General features: G+C 35.8%; 2 protein-coding genes and 1 pseudogene across 2 annotated transcripts; 2 read left to right on the top strand and 1 right to left on the bottom strand.

Annotated features, from left to right (window-relative positions):
- Positions 1–1350: 1350 nt before the first annotated feature.
- On the top strand, positions 1351–2661 carry LOC115969308 (cationic peroxidase 2-like). The gene is made up of 3 exons (XM_031088933.1): positions 1351–1865; positions 1969–2131; positions 2240–2661. Exons 1-3 carry the CDS (start codon positions 1464–1466, stop codon positions 2659–2661), a joined length of 987 nt encoding a protein of 328 aa, XP_030944793.1. The 5' UTR covers positions 1351–1463.
- Positions 2662–7109: 4448 nt separating this feature from the next.
- Positions 7110–8456, top strand: LOC115969289 (annotated as a pseudogene).
- Positions 8457–12701: 4245 nt separating this feature from the next.
- Positions 12702–16640, bottom strand: LOC115969159 (probable anion transporter 5). Its single transcript, XM_031088734.1, has 2 exons — positions 16248–16640; positions 12702–14428 (listed from the first exon to the last, which is right to left on the bottom strand). Exon 2 carries the CDS (start codon positions 14307–14309, stop codon positions 12981–12983), a length of 1329 nt encoding a protein of 442 aa, XP_030944594.1. The 5' UTR covers positions 14310–14428; positions 16248–16640; the 3' UTR covers positions 12702–12980.
- Positions 16641–25732: the final 9092 nt, after the last annotated feature.

Below are 25732 nucleotides of genomic sequence, written 5' to 3'. Positions count from 1 at the left end.
GTGATTTCTCTCTTTTACCCCTCAGAGCTCGTGTTGTGACAATTGCACAAGGGCTGGTCTCTTCTCTTTTTTCTCATAGTTTTCATCTTTTAGTGCTGTTTCTCTAAAAGTCACTTGCTGACTTTCCATTCCGGAGCATCCTTGGGCAGCTGACCTTCAATCTCTCTTTTTTCAAGATTTCTTACTTTTCAGACTCAGCTTTTGGTTGTCTTTCCTTACTGTCATTATTCCCAAATAGTTGGAATCTTTTACTGCTAGGTTGAAAGTTCCCTTCCAGTCGTTTCTACTTATGGTTTTCTCATTCTTGGTTCCTTGTGGTACAGCTCCTTTATTCATGAATGTTTGTTTTATACTTTCTGATTCTTTGCTGCACCACTGGGTACTTGAGAAGGACATATCTGTTCTTCATTTCTTGTATTTTGTGGTACCTCTCTTGAGCTGTCTCAATCTCACATTAGCTGTACTGCATTACTCGAGGATCCTGAGCCTCTGGCAGCCTCTGGGTATCCCGACCCAGTTCTTTCACTGGATTTTGCTGGATTTTTTAATGACTTTTTTTGCTGGAAATCTGAACATAAATAGGGCCTTAATGTTGATTCTTCTTACTGCTTGAATTGGGTCTTCTTTACTTTTCATGTAATGGACTTTCTTGTGAAATTTTGGCCTTCAACAATTTTCAAACTAAAACTATTTGTTTGTCCTTTATCTCTAAATCCATTGATATCTTACCTTATGTACCATTCTTGATGCATGTTTGATATCATGAGACAAAATTTGAAAAATATGCAAGTATTCTCGTGTTCTTTGCAGCGTGTGACTGTTGAATTCCATGACACCAACCAATTAAGTTCCAATGGAACGTAAAACAATTGGGGCTGCAACTTTGGCGTATTACTATTATCGGAATTCTTGTTGTCTTTTTCTTTATATCAATTAATGGTTGACATTTGACAATCCAGTTTATGCAAATTGTATTGGCTGTGAAAGACCCCCCCCCCCCCCCCAAAAAAAAAAAAAAAAGTAATGCTTTGACAATTCTCTTTTTTATTTTATTATTATTTTGTTGGTCAGACTTTGACAATCTTGAGGGCAATTTCTCACGCGGAATAGTCCCCATGCAATCTGTACGAATCATTACAAAACAAAGGTGAGCCCAGCTATTATTGCATGCCAACTAATTATATATTTTCCGAATTTACCTTGCTTTCCGTCTTTCGAAGTTCTATTATTCTAGCTACGACCAGCAGACTTTTCTTACTCTTTCTACTAGTTTTGACCTCAAATGATCCTATAAATTGGTCTCATTCCCTTCCCACAAAACCACAAGCCAAATCAAAAGCTTAGAGCTACTTCAATTCGTAAACTTGTACCACATACTTGAAATTACACAACTCCAATTTTAGCAAAAGCTAAAAGCTTAATTAACACACTCTCTTCCTGGTCCTTATCCTTTAAGTGCGTTAATGGAGAGTGCACGTTTGATCCAAACATCCCTTTTGGTGTTTCTCTTGCTCGCGTTGAGTGTTTCTTATGTACATTGCCAAGCCACACGTGTTGGGTTCTACTCCAAAACATGCCCTCGAGCTGAATCTATTGTTCGCTCAACCGTTCAAACACATTTCAGATCTAACCCCAGTGTGGCTCCTGGATTGTTAAGGATGCACTTTCATGACTGTTTTGTGCAGGGTTGCGATGCTTCTGTACTTATTGATGGGCCTAACACTGAGAAAACAGCCGGACCTAACCTTGGTTTGAGAGGATATGAAGTTATTGATGATGCTAAGACTCAGCTTGAAGCTGCATGTCCTGGCGTTGTTTCTTGTGCTGATATTCTTACCCTTGCTGCCCGTGATTCAGTTGTTTTGGTACTTAATCTACCTCAGGATTTTATGAATCATATTACTACTTTACTATATATATTTACATGCTTTTACGTGTAATTAATCATATTTTGCATTTTTTTTGCAGACTAATGGACCAAATTGGCAGGTGCCAACCGGACGCAGAGATGGCCGGGTATCATTGGCCTCTGATACTACCAATTTGCCTGGCTTTACAGACTCCATTGATGTGCAAAAGCAAAAGTTTTCAGCTAAGGGTCTAAACGCTCAAGATCTTGTTACCCTTGTTGGTAAGCAACAATGCATAAAATCATTCAATAAGTAATTTTCAAGAATGTGTTTAACTTGGTTAACTTCACATTTCAACTAAGTCTATTATTCATTTATGTCATGACTAGGTGGCCACACCATTGGTACTTCAGCTTGCCAGTTCTTCATGTACAGACTGTATAACTTCACTACAACTGGAAATGGTGCCGATCCTAGCATCAAACCAAGTTTCCTCCCTCAATTACGAGCACTCTGCCCACAAAATGGTGATGCCACAAGGCCTGTTGGACTAGACACTGGTAGCGAAAACAGATTCGATGCGTCTTTCTTCTCAAACTTGAGGAACGGTCGAGGAGTACTCGAGTCTGACCAGCAATTATGGACTGATGCGTCCACAAAAACTTTAGTTCAGCGCTTTTTAGGCATCAGAGGCTTGCTTGGGTTAAGCTTCAATGTCGAGTTTGGAAGGTCCATGGTGAAGATGAGCAACATTGGTGTCAAGTCTGGTACTGAAGGGGAAATTCGCAAAGTGTGTTCTGCGGTCAACTGATCGTAAAGGCTCCAGAAAAAGGATAACAACAATTAAACCCAAAAAAAAAAAAAAAAATGTAAATGTACTCACTTTGTTCTTGAATTTAATTTCCTTGTTGGTTTAAGTTAATTATAAGGTGATGAAAAACCCTATGTACTCAATATTTCTTTATATATTGGCGTAAGCCAATTGATCCAGCTGGTTCAATCTTCAAAGAGATTTGCATTTTAATAACAATGAAAGTGACATCAAGCACTCTAGCTTTTTTTTTTTTTTTTTTTTGAGAAATTCAAGCACTCTAGCTAACAGCCGTATTAAGGCAAGTTCTCTATGACAAATCTTCAAATAATATATATTGACCGTTATGCATGGTGGACCACATAGGCTGACCTATCATTAATTGCATGTAATCAACGTAGAGCGGAGTTTCACATACGACATTAATCTTTGGAAACGATGACTTTTTAAAATATATATTAATTAATAAATAAATAAACCAAATCATAGAATTTGAAAAAAATAATAATAATAATAATAATTAATTTAAACAAAATATGTTTATTAGGATGAAATTTTATAATAACACATAGTGGGTTCTATTTGGCTTAAACTAACGTAAAAAAATATATAAAATATAAAAATAGGTGAGGTTTTAAAAATGTACAAAGCATAATAGCAATTAGTCAATGTTCGTGAAGTGAACCCCTTTATCTGTAGGCTTCAAGTTCAAGACCGTCAATCACAAAGGCCCATAAACGTAGAATGATGGGATCCTGTGTTAATATTTTTCTTTCTATGATCTCACTTATTTCAAACCCTCTTCAACCGATAGACCACATCATTAATCACCACATAATATAATGAAATCCTGCTAATAGTTAGGAATGACCCCCAAATCGTGGCTACATAGGATGGTGTTGATATTTTGAGTTTGTCTTGACACTAGCCCTTCGTCAGTTTGTAAGTTTTTTTAAATAGTTTTCAAACTAAAACTATTTTGTTTGTCCTTTATCTCTAAATCCATTGATAACTTACCTTATGTACCATTCTTGATGCATGTTTGATATCATGAGGCAAAAATTGAAAAATATGCAAGTGTTCAGTTTATATCATGCATTACATAACATTACCATAAATAAACAAAATTTTTTACTCACTACGATTGGGTGCCGTAAGGTGCTTAAGACATGCCTTGATTTAATAAAGTAGTAAAACGTGAATGATTCATAGATTATCAATAGATTCATGGTAAAAATTCCTCTACAATACATTTTATTACAATTGTTCGGCTAATTCCAATGAAGGTATTTATTGGTATACAGTTTCTATTGATGATAGACTGGAGGATTAGAACGATGAATATTGCGTTATAATTGGTTATTTTTGCATTAATTGCTACTTCATCAATATTACTTATTAGTGTACCCATAGTATTTGCTTTTCTCGATGGCTGATTGAATAACAAAAATATTGTGGGTGTAAACAAACCCCCAAATATGTGAGTTTGGTTTGAGACATGGTTTGACCTTAGTTTCAGTGAGAGGAACTAAACTTAGGAGAAACCAATTCTTAAATTTAGGTAATTATTCACCTTATGAAATTCCAATGTTTGGTGCAAGCAAATATTAAGAAAGAGACCACCAACTCAAGTAGTCGAAACAATATATGCGTAGGTTGAGCAATACACACACCACTAAGAGAGAGCACCAATTAACCACACACTAGTCGCCATTACCCCATGAGTAAATTAAAATAGGCCAGCTCTGATAAGCGATACCTGATGTGGGTCGATCACATACATAGGCCCGATAATTCACTACTAATTTTGGAGATTAAAGTGAAAAGAAGAGTCATCACCTGATTATATGTTCAGAATCTAATTTTAACCGCATAGCAAAGTTCCAATACTTAATTAGACTTAGGTCCAGAATTAAGGTACAAGTTTAGGAAAGTCCTAGGCACCCAAGCATGTCTGATCAAATGGACCAGCCTCCTCTAGTACCCTTAAAAAATTATAGATAAGGAAAATATTAGGGTGTATTTCCATTCTAATCATACATTTATTGCATTGAATAAAATACACACAATGAAATATTTTAAAAGATCACATCACGTTCATTGAAATAAACAATGAATTTTCAATGTAGAAAAATTAAGGCCATTTTTGTAGTTTTATTCTTAGAGAAGCTTGTCAGAAACCATAAAAGGCTACTATTAAAATGTATTGTTCTAAACTGATTTTATTAGACTGAAATAAAATACTACTCTGAGAATTTTTCAAAGTCCTTATGGCCTCCAAACTTTTTTTCTTGTCTTAAAGCTTTTGTTAAGTTAAAACGATATCCAACCTTATTGCATTTCTATCTTGCGTTAACCTCCAAACTTTTTAGGAGGAAGTCAAATCTATTTAGGAAATCAATATTATATAGATGCAAAGCGAATTCCCACTGGTCAGATCTATTCTTCTCAATAATTGAGAGGCTACCAATACCAAAAAAAAAAAAGACTTGCAGTGTTTGGTTTGCAGTATTTGTGAAAAAAAACTTCAGTAGATAATGATATTTGAGAGTTCGTTTAGACCCCTTAAATTAGATTGTTTAACCTAATTTATTAACCAAATGATTACTTAAATATATTTTCAGATCTAGGTTAAACACAAATAAATCACATCATATAAAAATGCGAAAAAGTAAATAACACATGATATAATCACCCAGGAAAACCAATAAAACGAACTGTTTTAAGGTAAAAACCTGGAAAAGATTTGACCTATCTATCCTCAAGGTAAATCAAATCCACTATAAGAGAATTGAAGTTTTTACAAAAGATTTAATTCCTAAATCTAATGCTACCTCCAGTAATAACTTACTGACATGACCATATGCGCAAGCTCCGAATCCATGGACTCCTTCTTTTCTTAGATTTACAACAACACAAGCACACCCTTACTTGTGACTTTGAGACTCCACTCAAAGGTTTCAGATCACCTTCACTTGTTGATCTTGATGTAGCAACTAGTTCTACAAATCCTTGATTGTAGTTTAAGCTTCGGTAGAATTTTGTGTAGTTAGAAAGTACAGAACCTCTCAGATGTCACAAAGAGTAACACATATGTCTTCTTCAGCACACTTAAAACGTGGCTAAGGTTTTCTTTTTATATATGGAAAAGTTTAAGTGAAACCCTAAACATTTTCTTGGGCTTAAGCCTATTTAAAAATCCGCAGAAAAACTGAGCCTGTGATTTTCCATCGATCGAGCCTAATTCTCGATCAATCGAGAAAGGCAAAACTTCACTTTTCTTTTCTGCAAACAGCTGGACTTCAAAAACTTGAAACACCCTTATTTAAGCATTGTCTAAACCCCTAAACTAGACATGTTTTGATCTTTCTAAATATTTAATTCTTAAATCTTTAGAACCTTAACAATATTGTAACGTTTTCATAAAACGCTACTAAAAGAGTAATATTGCAGTAGTAAATAAGGTGAACATTGCTAATTTATTTGAATTTTGAATCACTTCTACTAAAATGCTACAATAAGAATTTTTTTTAGGTGCCAAAATTCCAAAACGTTAAAAAAACTCCCACCAAAATTTTCCAATCCCCAAAACCGAAAAACACTCCCAAGTTCACAGAGAGAGAGAGAGAGAGAGAGAGAGAGAGAGACCGCAACAAGTAGTACTATGATGGTCAATCACCCTCCCTCTCACTATTTTTTGTTGAATGGGGTAATTTTATTTATTTATTTATGAATAATTGGGGAATTTTGTGTCTGTCACCTTTTCTTTTTTTTTTTTTTTGGTAAAAGGGAAATATCTGTCACCTTTTCTCTCCCTATGTTTCATGATTTATGTTGGATTTGTTGTGATGTAGCAATTATAAATTTTGTAAATGACATTACTGATTTTTGTTATTGTGATTTGTGTTGTAGGTAAGAAATAAGTACCAGTTTGGTGCAACAATCATCCTGATTCCTGAGATGAAAATTATCATTATTTTGTAATAAACAGTTTGGGGCTACGACTTTGGCGTATCACTATTATCGGAATCTTGTTGTCTTTTTCTTTTATCATTGGTTGACATTTGACAATCCAGTTTATGCAAATTCTATTGGCGGTGTAAAACCAAAAAAGAAATAATGCTTTGACAATTCCCTTTTTTATTTTGTATTATTATTTTGTTGGTTTGACTTTTGACAATTCCTTCACGAGGGCAATTTCTCACGCGGAATAGTCCCATGCAATTTGTACGAGTCACTAAAAAACAGAGGTGAGCCCAGCTATTATTGCATGCCACCGACTAATCATATACTCTCCGAATTCACTTTGCTTTCCCTCTTTCGAAGTTCTACTGTTCTAGCTATGACCAGCAGACTTTTCTTACTCTTTTCTCCTAGTTTTGACCTCAGATGATCCTATAAATATATTAATTGGTCTCATTCCCTTCCCACACAAGCACAAGCCAAATCAAAAGCTTAGAGCTACTTCAATTTGTAAACTTGTACTACATACTTGAAATTACACAACTCCAATTTTAGCAAAAGCTAGCTAAGCTTTAACACACCCTCTTCTTCATCCTGTTAGTGCATTAATGGAGAGCTCACGTTTGTTCCAAACATCCAATTTGGTGTTTCTCTTACTCGTATTGAGTGTTTCTTATGTGCATTGCCAAGCCACACGTGTTGGGTTCTACTCCAAAACATGCCCTCGAGCTGAATCTATTGTTCGCTCAACCGTGCAAACTCATTTCAGATCTAATCCCATTGTGGTTCCTGGATTGTTAAGGATGCACTTTCATGACTGTTTTGTGCAGGGTTGCGATGCTTCTGTACTTATTGATGGGCCTAACACTGAGAAAACAGCCCTACCTAACCTTGGTTTGAGAGGGTATGAAGTTATTGATGATGCCAAGACTCAGCTTGAAGCTGCTTGTCCTGACGTTGTTTCTTGTGCTGATATTCTTGCCCTTGCTGCCCGTGATTCAGTTGTTTTGGAACTTGATCTACCTCAGGATTTTATGAATCATATTACTACTTTACCATATATATTTTACATGCTTTTACGTGTAATTAATCATATTATGCATTTTTCTTGTAGACCAATGGACCAAATTGGCAGGTGCCAACCGGACGCAGAGATGGCCGGGTATCATTGGCCTCTGATACTACCAATTTGCCTGGCTTTACAGACTCCATTGATGCGCAAAAGCAAAAGTTTTCAGCTAAGTGTCTAAACGCTCAAGATCTTGTTACCCTTGTTGGTAAGCAACAATGCATAAAATCATTCAATAAGTCATTTTCAAGAATGTGTTTAACTTGGTTAATTTTACATTTCAACTAAGTCTATTATTCATTTATGTCATGACTAGGTGGCCACACCATTGGTACTTCAGCTTGCCAGTTCTTCAGGTACAGACTGTATAACTTCACTACAACTGGAAATGGTGCCGATCCTAGCATCAACCCAAGTTTCCTCCCTCAATTACAAGCACTTTGCCCATAAAATGGTGATACCACAAGGCGTGTTGAATTAGACACAGGTAGCCAAAACCGATTTGATGCATCTTTCTTCTCAAACTTGAGGAACGGCCGAGGAGTACTGGAGTCAGATCAGATGTTATGGACCGATTCCTCCACCAAAACTTTAGTTCAGCGCTTCTTAGGCGTCAGAGGCTTGCTAGGGTTAAGCTTCAATGTGGAGTTTGGAAGGTCCATGGTGAAGATGAGCAACATTGGCGTGAAGTCCAGTAATGAAGGTGAAATTCGCAAAGTGTGTTCTGCGATCAACTAATTATAGGGGCTCCAAAGCTCAGCCACAACACAAAGATGATAACAATTAAACCAAAAAAAAAAAGTACTGTGTTTAGTTTGTTCTTTGAATTTAATTTCCTTATTGGTGTAAGCTAATTATAAGGAGATAAAAAATAAAAAAATAAAAACTGTATGTACTCAATCTTCAAAGTGATTTGCCTAAGCTAATTGATGGCGGGGTCAATCTTCAAAGTGATTTGCATGTTAATTTACAAAATATATTGATTGTACAATGAAATAAATATCAAGCACACTAGCTAATGGCTAGGGGTATCCACATGTCGGGTCGACTTAGGTTTAGGCTCAATCTGGAACTGACCCCACTCTGTCGAGTTGAAAGACGGCAGACACGCCGCCAACCACGAAAAACTATGGGTCAAGTCAAATCAAGCTCAAGTGGACAACGGTTGGACCCGTCTCGACCGAAAGACAAAACGCAAAGACGAAACTTGGTACAAATTTCACAAATCTTAAGAACAAATCTACAAACCCAAATACCAATAACCACAAATCTGAAGAACCCAAATAGAAGTAAAGAGAAATAATAGCAAATCTAAACTTGCATGAGACTAAAATGAAGAAATAAATAGTGTTACTTGCATGGTGCAATGAAGGAGAATCGTAGCTCAACGATGGTGGAGGTTCGAAGATCTAAAGATTCAGATCGACAACGGTGTTGGTTGGCAATGGTGTTGGTTGTTGAGCGTGAGAGAGATCGAGAGCGTGAGACTCTGAGGTGAGATTAAGAGAGCCAATGGACAGAGAAACTAAGGGTGAGTGTCTAAACTGGAGTGGAGCATATAAAATGACTAAAAACTTGGTTATATACACGGTCAGGTCGGGTGGATCGTGTTTTGGAATGAGAGGGGAGCAAGATTGATCAAATGGTTTAGGTGAAGGCTGATGTAACTATCCTGTATAATTGGTGAAGTTCAATCCTCATCTCTCACTCTCTCGGGTATGAGTGAAGAAGATGGGAAAGAGATGAAACGTTATTTACATGAAAAAAAAAAAAAAAAAAAAAAAGATAATTGAGAAATTATTGGAACTTGCAAGGTGAAGAAAAAAAAAAAAAAAAAAAAAAAGATAATTGAGAAATTATTGGAACTTGCAAGGTGTATTTACAAAAATTGTTTGTAAAAAGAACAACAATCATGTTTGGGGCACAACATTTCTTCACAACTTTAGTTGTTAAATTATAAGTGATGCAACATTATTTCCACGTGATCCTACTACAACATACAGTTTTTATGCATCAATTTAAATACTTTACTTTAACTATTATGTAAATCATTAGTGAAATTTTTTGTGTCACTTGACTTTATTTATATATGTATTAAATTGATACTATTAGTTTGTGGCCCCTAAATTTTAAAATAAATTAGATGCTAATTTGTGCCTTGCATGATTTTGATAATGAACTTGTAGAATTATATATATTATATTAAAGTTGAAACACAATCATAATCCTTTTTTTTTTCTTAGAAACAAACACACACATGCATAAGGGAGAGGGAATAGGGTTCCAAATCAATCAATATAAATATTTTATTTTATTTTATATATAAAAGCAGAAACCTCATGTGAAGGAGCATATGGTTCTTCCTCTATGACATTCTTTTCATTTAAGCTTACATCTCATCAAAGTTTAGAATTTATATCAAACTATTAACTAATGGCAAATGCATTTATTTCAATGTATTAATAAAGGTCAAAGAATTTGTATGCATTTATTATTTTAAATGCTTTGGATAAATACAAATAGATCTAAAAAGTCATGGTGGGAATTAAGAAAAAAAAAATCAATTTTTTGCATAAGATTAACTTCAATTCAAAATTAATGCAGAATTGCAAAAGTTAGATTTAATGAATTAGGTAAAATGACTATTTGTCTCCAAATGATAGGCTTATGTTTTGTCGTGATTTCCATCCCTGCTGTTGAAATTGAAGTAGATGCCATGTCTGTTATTGCATTACTATCGAAAAATTTCGATTCTAATAGGGATCTCTCCTTGCTAATAGTTGCAGGGAACTTATGAAGCTGATGCCCTAATTTGTTCTGAACTACTTCTGGAAGGCAAATAAGTGTGCTGATTCTCTAGCTAGAATGAGAGCCAATATGAATTGTAATTTTGTTGTTTTTGACTCCCCTCACCTAAATGTTGTTCCCTTTTTGCTTTCTGATATTTTGGGTCTGACCCAACATCGTTTCTGTAATTCGATGGCCTTAGCCACTTAGTGTTTTTCTTTAATATATTTCCCCTTTTACCAACCAAAAAAAAAAAACTATATATTATAAATTTATGGTGCTAATGTAGAAAATTCAAGCTTTTGAAATTTTACATAGCATAGTTTCTCAAAAAAAAAAAAAAGTTTACATAGCATAATTGAACTTGGTCAATGTTCATGACCATCTCTTCTGCGGGCTTCAAGAACGTAAATCACAAAGGCCCAAAATTGCAAATTAGCAAATCCAATTGCACCGGAAACAATGAGATCCATTAGCTTCAATGTGGTCTAGCTCACGACCCAAGCCCGTAAACAATGAGATCCATTAGCTTCAACTCTTATTATTATTAAACCTAAATTCTTTAGATTATCAAGTCGGGTGGTCAATATTTTTTAAGATTTGACAAAACTTGTTAATTTAAATATAATTATGTATATGATTTTATTTCTTTTTTTTTTTTTTTTTGGGAAGTTAGGTAGTTCTATGACCACCCTGACTACTATGTGCAACAACAATGTTAGTTCAAATTCAAAATATCCAAAGTGTTTTTATTTAAATAAAATTTCTAAAACTCAAATTCTTTGTCCTGTTAAATTTATATTAACAATTATCACAATTTTTTTAATAAAAAAAGCTTTAATAGTTTTTGTTTTCTATTTTCAAAAACTTGTTTTTGGAAGTATAAAGAAAAAAAAAATTCTTGTATTTTTGAAATCAAAAACATGTTTGGTTAGTTGAAATTGAAAATATAGTTTTTTGTAGAAAAAAAATAAAAAATACTAAAATATGTTGTTACTAAGATTTGAACTCTAATACTAACTCATTAAATGAGATAAATTTATTAATTAAATGTGTATTTTCATTAACTTTTGAAAATTAGAAACTGAAAATAGTCTTTTATATATTTTAGTTTCCTTCACAAATTGAGTTTTGAGAACACAGTTTTTGTTTTCTGTCTATTTTGGGTTGTCAAACAAGTTTTTTAGTCTCAAAAATAAAAAATTATTTTTGAAAACAAAAAATAAGAGGAAAAAACAGTTACCAAACATACTCTAAGTATCCAAAAGAGAGTTACCTATTTGTGTCATTTTCCTTTCTATTTCAATATAAAGTTATAAATATACATGTTTGATTTTTTTTTTTTTTCTCTTTTATAGAAAGGGTTAAATATATGAATTAATAGCCATTGGCCTCAGTAGCCTATTGGCACCCAGGTACCCGTTTGACCTGATGCTCGGGGTTTCTAGCCCCTGCAATCACCTAGTGCAAAATAATAATATAGATATATATATATAGAATTATAAAATGAAAATATGTATAATGTGTTGGTTTGCGTATCAAGGGAGAATTCTTCAAACAGCAGTGGTTTAGATCAAAAGCTCAAAAGAAGAAAAGAAGTCATAAAGGTGAATTGAATTCAGATCGTTCCAACTGCAAATGCTAGATTCACCCTCTATTCACAAATAAATATATATATAAAATAAGAGATAATATGAGCAGGTTCCTTTTTATTCGCTTTGAGACTGATATATATATATATATATAAAATTATGCATTTCTTTTTTTATTCCCTTATGATGACTGCAAATCTAGACCTTTAACATGTTGACGCGGCCAACTAAAATTGATTATTAGTAAATGATCTCACAGGCTAAAGAAGTTGCAGCAGAAAAACAAATTGGAATTCTCAATTCGTCCAGCATGGTTCTTGGAAATTTTCCTGTGCCTTCTCAATCAGTAACATAGCAGCCACAAATTTCAAAAAACCTCCTGATCACATTAGTTTGGATCATTCAATAGTTTGTTGCTTCCCAAAAAACAAAAAAAAAACACTGTTCAAAATGCTGCAGGATGCTCTTGGGCAACGTCTAGAAACTCTCTCAGAAATTAGCAAGATAAAAGGTATATGGAAATATACAAGCAACAAGCCCTCTACATACGTTCATAGAGATCTAATACCTTATTTTCTGCGGAGTCAATAAAATTACAGCGGAACATGTCACAAAGATGCAATGTTTCATGAGCCAAATGAAAATTTGCTGGATTATTGCATAATGATTGAAAAAACAAGCGAATAAGTTACAGATTCTTCACAATGAAAATTAAAGAATATTTTTCAATATCTATCTATCCTGTGGCTACACTACCATTTAAATTCTTTTATAGACTGTTGGTAATCTTACACACCCTTCCTGCAAAAGAATGATACGCTTGACAACCCTCATAAGGCTAATCAGCAGATAATTGTAAATTGAATCTCAACTGTGACAGAGTGATCTTGACATGGAACAAGATAAACTCAGTCAAAAATTCTCTCCGCAGTGGAAAACAATAGAAACACCAGACAACTAAAGATGCATTGAAACCCTGGTATGTAAAACACTAATTTCCAGCCCTCTGGACTTGAAAGATCTGGATTGGCAGTTTTCGCACATTCAAGAAGCCAGCCAGTGAAACGAACTCCAATAATGCCAGCAAAGGTACCAGCAGTATTAGAAACTCCCATAACAATCCCTGCATATCTCGGAGCAATATCCATGTGGTTCACTGCAAACCCAGCTCTTCCTAGTGCCAAGAAACCAAGAGCTACAGAAGAACAAAACACAGCCCCACTGGAAGTTCTGAAGAGAGGAAGTAATATGAATGCAAGAGAAGCAACTAAGAACCCTACAGTGTTCAACAACTTCCTGATTCTCGTCACGGACAAGATTCTCTTGGTGATTAAGTGGTCAGCAACTACCCCGCCAATATTTGAAAATATAAACATGTTAAAATAAGGCATCATTTTAGATGACCCCATCTCCTGAAGACTAAGCTGCAGCCCTTTCTCAAAGTATGTTGGCAGCCAGTTCATCAACACGTACAAACCATAATGGAAGGTGAAATTATTTACCACAATTGCCCAAACTGGCAAGCTGAGTAAAATTTTTTTCCATGGTATGTTGGCGGTTTTGGCAGAAATTCCTCCATTCTCCACTTTCATTTTCTGGCTTCCTTTAACTGGCAACAAAGATTCACCAAAACCAGAGGCAGTGGCTTTTGGATGTTCAGAACGAGGAGGGTCACTAGCATACTTGAACCAAAGCATGCACCACATGGCACCTAATGCCGCCTCAACAAGAAATACGGATTGGGGTCCCCTATACTTTACCAAGCTTGGAAGGAAAAGCATTCCAGTAGCTGCACCAAGGTACATACCAGACATAGTTAGAGAAACAGATCTAGATCTTTCATGAGGTGGAACCCACTGTGCTAGCACTGTGTGGATGGAGGGGAAGATGAAGCCTTGTGCCACACCAACAAGCAAGCGAGCAATCACTAACACTGTAACTCGATTAGGGTCTAGTGGGACTAATGCACAAGTCAATGACCATAACACAAAAGAAATGAGGAGGACCTTCCTTCCCCCAATTTTCTGAGCTGCCCATCCACCAGGCACCTGAGAACATGCATATCCACAATAGAATGAAGCCAGTACAGTTCCTTTAATTGATTGGTTTACCCCAGCAGCATCAGCAGCAATTGTATATGCAATAGAGAAGCCCACACGTTCTATATAGCAAACAGATGTGCTTATGAAGGTTAAAATGACAATCAAGTAACGGTTTGGAAACGTCATCATCCTCATACTTCACCTTTAGTTTTGTCTAGATCTTTACTCAGTCAATTGTCTTCAAATGAGCCAGTCTAAAAACAGCTCTGTATCTACTACCCAGTCTAAAGATCTAGACAGCAACAGCTTCATGCCTATCACATATTAGAAGAAAACTTACTAATTATAGCTCATACTTGTCAACAGGAGTACATTAACAAAAGAGAAAAACATGACTAACTTGCAAGGCAATATAAACGGTAATCTATTCACAAATAGCCAAAACTCTACATAAAATTTTTTTACAAGATACCATGAAATGGAAAATATGGATTAGAGAAACCCACTACTTGTACTAGTAGGTGATCTCTTAACGAAAATCCAAAGAAAAGCTTTTGATTGTAACAATCCCATTTATCTCATTCTAACAGATGGCCATAAATATGTAGAACAAGATCTCAAGAATCAGATGATGATAAGTGCCATCACCAATAGATGAGTAAAGGATCTAGTGTTTCTCAGTCAAGAGTCATCAATCAGTGTGTGTGCAAAAGATCTGCTAAATTGGAGACAGACATAAAGGCATTCAATCATAAACATGGATTCCACCAGAAATACTAGGGAGAAGAGCAACAGGATTGAAAAAAAATGCCAGAAGAATATTTGATAAGCTATTCAACAAAGAAATTTGTTCAACCTTTAGATATGAAAGCAAAATATAAGCTCAGTAAATGGACAACAATGTCAAAGCCTAGAAATGGTAAAGTGATAATAAACAAGAAAAATGTTATGCAGAAACTTGTCAAAAAATTAAAAAGGTTATGCAGACAAAGTAAAAGGCCCTGAGATCTAGTTTCACCCATACTATAACATTGGACATGAATTCGGATTCGTTGTATGGTGAAGAAGCCATCACATAAGAAATTAAACATTGAAAAGTTATATTTATAGGATATATGTTGATCAACATTAAAAAGCTTCAAAATCAACAAATACACAACCCTGACCAAGGACTTCCCATTCCAAGGAATATATACAACCCTCACCACCTCACCCCCCCCCCCCCAAAAAAAAAAAAAAACAAAAATATAAAAAAGCATAGTAATTAAACAAAACCAGGAATTTTTTAAAAACATGAAGGGAAATGCATCTATCCAAGACTGTGGCAGTGGCAGGCTGGCAGCAGCTTATCACATTCTGAAACTAGCTCCCTCTGCCTTTTCTCATGAGACAAGAGTCTTTTAACATTTCCTTACTTGGCAAAGGCACACTCAATGCACAATAAATCAATGTTCTAATATTGGTTGAAGCACTAGACTCACAAAATGTGGCAATCATTAAACATGCTATGCTAGCAAATTTAGTTAGATTCACTACATGCCCTTGCTTGAGTGCCTCCTGCAATTACATTTATTAAGATTCAATATACAACTATCAAGTATCTCTTGCATATATGCCAACAGCCTTGTAGCCCAACTGACACCTCCTAGTGTTTCCAATAGAGACGTTCAGGTTCAAATCACCACCAACCGCCCCCCCCCCCAACCCCCACACCCCAAACCCCAACTATCAAATTATAATATATATATGAATAAATAAAAAAATCTTGCATATTGCTACAAATCCCATCTCAACCTAAGATCAAATTGTCAGCATCTAGTATCACATCTCTTTTTTTCTCTCTCTCTCTCTGTCTATTATTAATGGGGTTTTTCCTAATTTATCAATCTCCATACTAAATCTTAGTTATTTGCCCAAATGTGCTTGCCATCTCTAATCGGCCTGCAAACATACTTGACTTGTATTGTATTTGTACTAACCATTTCATCAAACATGTAGTGAAGACCTCCAAACTATCATCAAAACCAGAAAACTCTTAAAGATTTAACATACCCAGAAAGCAAAAACTAATCAGATTCAAAAACAATTCGGAAAAAAAACAAAATCTTATACAATGAATGGAAATGGGCTCACCATTGCTGTGATTTGTGAGAGAAGATCTGAATGGGGACACATTTCCTATGCAGATGGATATGATGCAGCAGCAGCAGCAGCAGAAACAGATTGGCCTCCCCCACAAAAAAGACGAGAGAGACAGAGGCAGAGAGTGAAGTCAGCGTAATTGAGGGGTTCGTAAAGTAGTTTTGTAACAGTAGTTGCTGAATTATAAGTGTTAACGAATAGTTTCACGTGCTTTACTAGGATTCTTCTCAATGGAGAGGAGAGAGAGAGGAACATGGACGATGGATGTTACCTGCTCTGCTCTTCTCAATCTACCTACCCCTCTCTCTCTCTCTCTCTCTCTCTCTCTCTCTTTCTTTCCTTTTTTATTTATGAGACTCTACCTTTCTGAATCTCTGATTGACTTTCTTTGGATTTCTATCTTTACCAGAGTTTCATAGCTATTCTACCATTTGGGAAAATTTTCATTTTAAACCCTATATTTTTGGGTGGTGAAGAAATCAAGATCTAAACTTTAATAAAATAATAAATTATATAAAATTAAAGGGGGGAGGCTAGTCACTTGTTAATTTTAAAGTCTAGGGTTGACAATTGACTCAATTGAATTGAGTGGATCATAAATGGGTTGGGTACTTAATAATAATAGTACTAATATATGTGTATATATATATATAAAGAGAGAGAGATGGCAAACGAAGTGAGTTAGGTTGGGTTGGGTTCAGGTTAAGTCAATTGAGTTCGGGTTGAAAATAAGTTCAAATAATAATAATAATAAAAAACTCGTAATTTTAAACGAGTTAGAAAAAAGTTGAGTCAGATTCACCAGGTCGACTCATATTTCCACTTTTTAAAATATGTGTTTGCCACTTAGTAAGTCATATAGCAAATTACTTGGTGTAAAATGCATTAATTTGAATTCAACATTCACATCAAGAAAGAGTTTAACTCAACAAATTAATACTTATTCAATAATTATAAAAGTATACAAATCTCAACACGGTTAATCAAAATAAATAACACAAACACAAAGGAGTCTAGTCTATCATTTGAAAATCTAACTAAAACAAACACACAAGTTTCATTACTACACAATATCAACATCCCAAAATATATAATAAAATTACAAATGCCTAATTGGATAGCTAATTTGACAAAGAATAAAACTTTATAAAAAAATTAAAATCCTGAAAAATAATCTAATAGTTGTGTTTAATTTTAAATGCACTGTGGTTGGCACTCTATTTCGATTTGGAAATATACATCAAAATTTGATTGTTTACTTATTTATACATGGTCTTTTTTATAAATATCATGTTATTGTTAAGCAATATATACTCTAGAAAATATTATCTTTTATTTTGGTTATGAACTATTAAAAAATAAGTCTAAGCATCCATAATTTATATCAATTTCATTATTATACTTCAACTTTACTCTACTCAAGAAAAAAAAAGTTTTACTCTTTTCACATTTATGAACACTTTTCATACATGTCTATAATTTCATATATATGTTTTAAGTTTACTGCAACCAGATTTTCTTGGTATGTACTTCGTCATTTGATATTTAAAAATCTTTACTTATCATGTTATTCAAGCAAGAAAAATGTCTCAATCTTTACTTATTGCATACAATCACCAATTCGTTTGCATGTAACTAGATAAAAGTCTCCATTATTTTCTTGAAGTCATTGTATTTGAATGGAGTTAAATATAAATACATGTTTTTTTATTCAATGGAGTCATACAAAAAAAAATATTTTTAAAAATGGATTTTTTTGGAAAAAAAAAAAAAAAAACATGTGTATTTGTTAATTAAGTTTAGGTTGTGCAATCCCACAACAAACAAGTAAATAAACTATTTCTTTATTTTATTTTATTTTTTTACCCAAACAATAAATAAATAATAAAAATAAAAAACAAGTCGGGTAATAGGTTAATTGGGTCCAGTGGACCCATAAAAATAAGTCGTGTCACAAGTGGACCCATTTTATTCATGTCAAAAAATTCATGGTCGGGTTAGGTTAGTGAGTGTCAACCCCTTTTGCCATGTCTAGTTTATATATATATATATATATATATATATATATAACAAAAATACTCCTAAAATTTCTAAAATGACTAAAATCCCTTGAATTACAAAAATTATCAAAATGCTCTTAAAACCTCTAAAATAACCAAAATACTCTCAAAACCTCAAAATGACCAAAATACTTTAAAACCTAGAAAATTACTAACTCCAAAATCTAGAAAATGACCAAAATACCCACTAAAACAACCGAAATACCTCCTAACTTGAAAATTGACCAAAATATCTCCTAAACCTTAAAGATGACCAAAATACCCTTAAACTTTCAAAATGACCAAAATACCATTGAACCCTCCAAATTTATCGAAATACCCCCCAAAGCATATAAAATGACCAAAATACCCCTAAACAAGGAAAGTACTAAAAAATGACCAAAATAACCCTATTATTTTTCTTGTAATTTTCTTTATTATTAGTTTTTTTTTTTTTTTTGTTATTATTGACATCACAAATTCTCAATTTCCATGGCAACTGTTTTACCCCCTTTATGATGTCTATTATCTCAACACATAAGTGCACGTTTTGTTGCTGTTGGCTCCAATTTTGTTTTATTGGCGCATCATGTATGTAATATGCACTTGGACTTTGATTAAAGTTTTAAAGCTGAAGATAAAAAGGCTCATTGAACGGACTCTGCACCTACAGTGATTTTTGAACCCAAGTTTTATTAAAAAGCGCAATGCTACTTTAAAATGTAATACCGCAATATCTTAGTTCCTTTTAAGTTTTAACAAATCAAGTCCTAACACACACACACAAAAAAACAAAGCAAGGGAAATTTAGATTTCCTTTTTTACTTCATTTTGGAGCTCTTTGTTATGATTGGTATGTGCTATCTGAGGCCAAAATCAAGGTTATGAATGGCAAGTTTAAAACGAAGAAAAAACCACGCAAGTGTTCTCAAGCATATTCTTCGAAAGAAATGTTTTTTTTTTTTTTTTTTTTTGAGGCGGAAAATAGCTGAAACTTTATTAATGTAAAAGAGCCAAATCAGCTTGTACAATAGATTGAATGTGCGTTGGAACATCCTCCATCCAAGCTAAAAAATCTGGTATGCCTAGAGCATATTTTGCCAGACTATGAGCTACAGCATTGCCATCTCTTTTTGTGTGAGAATATAGCAATAAATCAAAATTTTGGGACAAACTTCTGACATCCTCAAGCAGTAAACCTGTAGGTGTTAATATCTCTGTTTTTTCCAATAGCGTTTGTATCACTTCCAGTGAGTCACCCTCCAGTATAAGGCACTGAAAGCCAAGATCTTTTGCAAAAGTTAGAGTCGTAGCAGCTGCCATAGCCTCTATCTCCACTGCCTTAACGGATTGATTTATTCTCTTCGCACATGAAGCTAGAACCAAACCGTTCATGTCTCGAACAACCACTCCGACTCCAGACGTTCTCTCCTGTGAACAAGTTGCCCCATCAAAGTTTACTTTAACCACTTCCCTTGGAGGAGGACGCCAGTGGTTTTGGGCTGTATGAGTAGCCCGTCGCCCCTGAGAATCCCGCCTCTGTATTGACCTGTGAAAATCATCCAGCCTAGATTTTGCAGCAACTGCTATCTGCGGAAGATCAGTGGTAGGTTCTTGTATCCGAGCCCAGTTCCGTTGGTTCCAAACTGACCAAGCCGTGAGTGCAAAAAGATCCAAGTTCTTCGCTTCCGTTATTAACCAAGAAACCAGTTCTTTGAAGTCTAGAAAACCTGTAGAGTTTCTGAAATCCCATTCTGTGTGGTCAATCCAGACGACATCAAGCTTGGTGCAAGTCCATAATGCATGAAGAGGGTCTTCGACATCAGTTTGGCAGCGTTCACATGTGGAGTCTTCAGTGATAGTGCGCCTCATCAACTCGTGTTTTGTCGGCATTGCATTTCGACAGACCCTCCATATAAACATTTTAACCTTCTGCGGAACTTGCATCGACCAGATTGCTTTCCACATATTTTTATCTCGAAGAGGTGGAACCTGGTTTGTGACTTCCCTTTCAGCTTCTTCCTTGAGGAAACGGTAGCCGGATTTGCATGTATAAACCCCATTCTTTGTGTACGGCCAGAACAGGACGTCCTCTGCTTCAACATGGCTCAGTGGAATTGACTTAACTAGCTCAGCATCTTCTTCATTGAATAGCCCATCCACCAAGTCTGCCTTCCATTGCCGCGTGGATTGATCAATCAAGCAAGACACCGAGGAGTTTTCAAAGTCCTGTATGGGGCAAATAGGTAGATATGGAGGATGTTTCCTTGGCAGCCACCTTTGCTACCATATGTTGATTTTCTCCCCATTTCCAACCCTCCATATAGCTCCCCTTCGAATAACATCCCTTCCTCTAAGAATACTCTTCCATGCATACGAACCCATTCTTGAGTCAACAACTTCCATGATTGTAGTATTTGGGAAAAATCGGGCCTTGAAAACCTTGTAGAAAAGAGAAGTTTTATTGTGCAAAAGTCGCCATGCTTGCTTTGCTAGTAGTGAGTCATTGTACATGGTTAGATCCCGGAAGCCCATTCCACCCACTGATTTGGATTTTGTCATTTCCTCCCACTTAATCCAATGAATCTTTCTACGATCACCACGTTGCCCCCACCAAAATTTTTTAATTAGAGCTTCAATTTCATGACACAATCCAATGGATAATTTAAAACAACCCATTGTGTAGGTGGGGATAGCTTGTATGATTGATTTTAGTAGCACCTCCCTACCTGCTTGCGAGAGCAATTTACCTTCCCAACCTTGTAACTTCCTCCATATTTTTTCTTTGATGTAGTTGAAACTTGCTTTTTTTCTTTTTACCCACAAAGGAAGGTAGCCCCAAATACCTCTCATATTGCATGATCTCCGGAACACCAAAAGCCACTTTTATTTCATGCCTCACATCACTTGGAGTACATTTGCTAAAAAATAATGCCGTTTTGTTTTTATTGACTTTTTGCCCCGATGCCTCCTCATACATATTCAAGACCTCCAACACCTTTTCACATTCTTCTATGGTTGCCCTGCAAAAAAGAAGACTATCATCTGCAAAAAGCAGATGGGTTAGTTTAGGCCCTCTCCTACACAGTGAAAAACCGTGTATTTCTCCATTATTTTCCGCTTTCTTGATTAGCCCATTTAGGCCTTCAGTGCAAAGCAAGAAAAGAAAAGGTGATAGAGGATCGCCTTGTCTTATCCCACGAGTAGGCTGGATCATACCACAAGGCTCTCCATTGACCAACACTGAATATGAAACAGTTTTAACACACCCCATTATCAGTTGGATCCACCTTTCAATAAAACCCATTTGTCTCATCAGTTTTTCCAAAAAATTCCAATCAACCCGATCGTAAGCCTTACTCATATCCAATTTAATAGCCATAAAACCATGAGTACTAGACTTGAAATTTTGCAAACTATGAAGGGTCTCAAATGCAACAAGGATATTATCAGAAATTAATCTATCTTTTGTAAAAGCTGATTGGTGTTCAGTGATAATAGATGGTAATAATTTTTTCAAACGGTTGGCCAATACTTTGGAATATACTTTGTAAAGTACATTACAAAGACTGATAGGGCGGAATTGATGAGCATATTCAGGCTTATTTATTTTTGGTATGAGAGTGATAAACGTATGGTTGAGGGGGGATGGTAGAGTACCTGAATTCAACCATGCCAGGATGGAGGAGGTGACATCCTCCCTTACTGTGTCCCAAAAATGCTGGTAAAAAATGGGTGGTATTCCGTTGGGCCCAGGAGCTTTAAGTGGTGCCATTTCGTGTAGAGCTTCCTCCACTTCTTTCTCATCAAATTCTTGGCTTAGGGCGGCATTCATCTCATCATCAATGATAGGGTTTACACATGATAATACATGTTGGGGCATAGTGTGCTCAGTTGAGGTAAAAAGATTCTAGAAATAATTTACCAGAATTGTGGCGATATCAGTCGGTTGGTCTCTCCATCTATCCTCCTCATCTCTAATTCCTCCAATCAAATTTTTCCTATATTTCCTTGTAGCACAACTATGGAAATATTTGGTATTTCTATCCCTTTGCCTTGCCCATAGCACCCTTGATCTTTGGGCCCACATAATGGCTTCTCTCTCCAATAGCACCTCAATCTCCCTTTTCAACTGCCTCACTTGATTGTTGTTGCCACTAGCCATAGCTTCAACTTCGGCCTTTGCTAAGTTTTTCTTCAATCGGTCCAAATCCTTCCTCACACTACCAAAGACATTTTTATTCCACCAACACAAATCTTTTCCACATTTTTCAACCTTTACTAGAATAGATCCTTCGAACCCGAAATCACTAACACTAGTCCATGCAACTTGCACCACCTCTTCACATCCCGTGTGTGACAGCCACACTAGTCCATGCAACCTGCACCACCTCTTCACATCCCGTGTGTGACAGCCACATCTCTTCAAATCGAAACAATTTTTTCCGGGAAGATGGATCAATTCCTGAAAAAACAATATGGAGAGGGATATGATCTGAAAAGTCACATCTGAGATGATATACTTTTGTTCCCGGAAGCCTCAAAAACCAGCTGTGAGTTGCCAAACATCTATCTAATCTTTCCCATATTGAATTACCATTCTCGAAATGTCTACTCCAAGTATATTTTGGACCCACAAAGCCCAAATCCATAAAACCGCACTCATCAATCAGATCTCTGAACTGTTGCATCTGGTTATGGGACCGAATTGCTCCTCCCAACTTTTCATCCTGACGAACTATTTCATTGAAATCGCCACAACACAACCATGGCCTCTCTGGACTTGAATTCAATCTCCTAAGTTTCTCCCAAGCTTCAGACCGTCTTCTTGTTTCAGGTTCACCATAAAATCCTGTAAAAAACCATTCACTTTCCAAACCTTTGTCAATAACAGCATGAATAAAATTTTTATCTGATCCTTTTATAGTCAAATTAATTGATGATCTCCAGTAGAGAACCAGACCACCACTGCGCCCCACTTTTGGAACTACCCATCGATGATCAAAATTGATACTATTTTGAATGAACTCTAGCCTTGCTTCGTCTATAAGTGTTTCGGCTAAAAACACTACAGAGGGATCTTTTGCCCATATTAATTCCACGAGCTCTCTTCCTGTACGTAGGTTCCCAAGCCCACGACAGTTCCATACTAGGCAACTCATTGTTGTTGGCGGGGCTGACTATCAGCCTCCACCAATAAAGAAGTTGATTGCTCATCAATATTCGATACTTGAATGCGTTTCGAAGGCACCTCAAACTGACATTCTGCTTCAACATTTGTTCTTTTTTGCCCTGAGATTTTCTGCTCTGTAATTGGCCCCACTGAGCTAACCGGTCTGTTTTTTCGTGTCCAGCAATGAGGGCTGCGGGCTTTCACAATTGATGGTGAAGCCCTAGATGAATCCTGATCATCACGTGAGGTTCTTAGTTGCTGGTTGGTGTCTTTTAAAAATTCACGTGAGCTAGAGTCCTTTATTACTTCAGCTGCTGAGTCACACTCCTTTTCCAAACATAACTCTTCAGCGAAATCATCATCAATATTATTCTGCACCGGTTGGACCTCATTAGGTCCCTTAAATGCTCCTTCAATCACGGTATTAACTGGATATGATTGCTGATTTTCAGTTTCAGCCGAGGTGTTTACTCCAAAAAATCCGTTGCACTTTAATGGTGAATTAATGTTTCCCACGTAACGTTCACCCTCACTGCACGCACGATCCAGCCCTCTTCCCCTCCCCTGCTGTGGCGGCTTGCCTGAAGCTTGGCCTGCCATGGTGGTCGTGCTTCCTCTCTTTTTTTCAGCATAATACCCAAGAACCTTGATAACATTCCTCTTTGATGGAATAAACGGTGGAGCTCTCAGCTGTGGACCAAACTCCCTTTGATCAATGCTCAGAGTCCCTTCACTCTCAATCCAGAGATCGCAATTTCGATCGTCATGAGTTAACCGGCCACACCAATAGCAAATATTGGGCAATCTTTCATATTTGAAGGACACCCAAATCTATTTTCCATCATGCAGTGATATAAGGCGACCACGACACAATGGTAGAGATAAATCAATGGATACCTGTAGACGGATGAAGTGACCAGCATCAAACATCCTATTTTCCTTTGGCTGAAACACCTGACCTATAACCTCACATATTTTTATCCCCGCTTCCACACTCATGTACTTGACAGGAAGTCCATGCACTTGCACCCATAAGATCGTCCTCTCGAACCTGATCTCATTCAAAGGTTTATCACCTTCATAATGCTCCATTACTACCAAGTGTTTATCAAAACTCCATGGTTTGCTACTAAGAATTCTTTCCACATCCTCTTCGTTATCAAAGGTGAATAAAATTTTATGGTCCTCAAACTTCTGAATCTTGAACCCACTCCTAGCTCTCCACAATGGTGTAAAAGTTTTAGCTATTACATCCACATTGAGAGCTCTCCTTGTCAAGAATTTCGCAGCGATGGAGAATTCCTTAACAGTTTCCTCGTGAGTGAGACTACACCCTGGCCCTTCTCTCTCGGAGAGGGTAAGGCAGTTCAGAGAGTTTGCTAGCTCATCCATGATCACTTACCCCACAAACTGTTTCCCAATCCCCTGAAAGAGAACCCAACAAACCTAGAGATAGCCTTACTATCCCAAGGATACAATCCACACCTCCAATGAAGTGACACTCCAATTCTACAAAGCCAAAGAAGTTAGACCAAGGCACTAGCTTCTTAGGCAGAGAGAAACTTTTATCAGTAATTTCTATAACCTGAAAGAATTTGTTCAAAAGAAATGTTAAAAGAGTTGTTGGGCTCTATCAAGAATATAATTCAAAGATTGTATATATTTCAACTATGGTTCTCATTTTTCTACTTTTGTACTAAACCCTACGTTACAATTTGATCCAAAGTCACAGATATGATAATTGCAAAATTGACTATCATCTCCGTCACACCCCCAAAATTTTCGAATTTTGGAAGACAAGAAGTTCTTTAGATTTCTTTTGATTAGAAACCCTGGCTCCCATAATCTTACAAACAGTCACTTCTTTTATTGAAGAAACTTTTAGGTTAGATGAACATCTAGTTTTCTCATTACCAACTTTCTCCAACCTGTCCCCCATTCTTTTACATTTTCATCTCCCATTACTTTCTATTTGAGTTCATTGTTTTACTAAGTGAAGGTTCAATAAAGAGCGCACCTTCATAACGCATAGCGACCCATCTTTGCATAGTAATCTCTCTTTAACTAAAATTTAATATTAAAATGAGTGGGGGAATGTTGTATCATTTTAATATTATCTAATTAAAATAGATTAATATTACAACATAAATATAAAGATATAAAAGTTAATATAGAAGATAAGAGTTGGTGAAATATTTAATCCCACATTGAAAAGGAGAGAAACTCGTTTATTCGTTTTAATTGTGGTGATTAATGAGCTAATA

Source organism: Quercus lobata, chromosome 11 (assembly GCF_001633185.2).
Source record: "Quercus lobata isolate SW786 chromosome 11, ValleyOak3.0 Primary Assembly, whole genome shotgun sequence".
NCBI classification, from domain to species: domain Eukaryota; kingdom Viridiplantae; phylum Streptophyta; class Magnoliopsida; order Fagales; family Fagaceae; genus Quercus; species Quercus lobata.
Note: the sequence above shows the minus strand (reverse complement) of the source record. Positions and strands in the feature narration are given on the sequence as shown.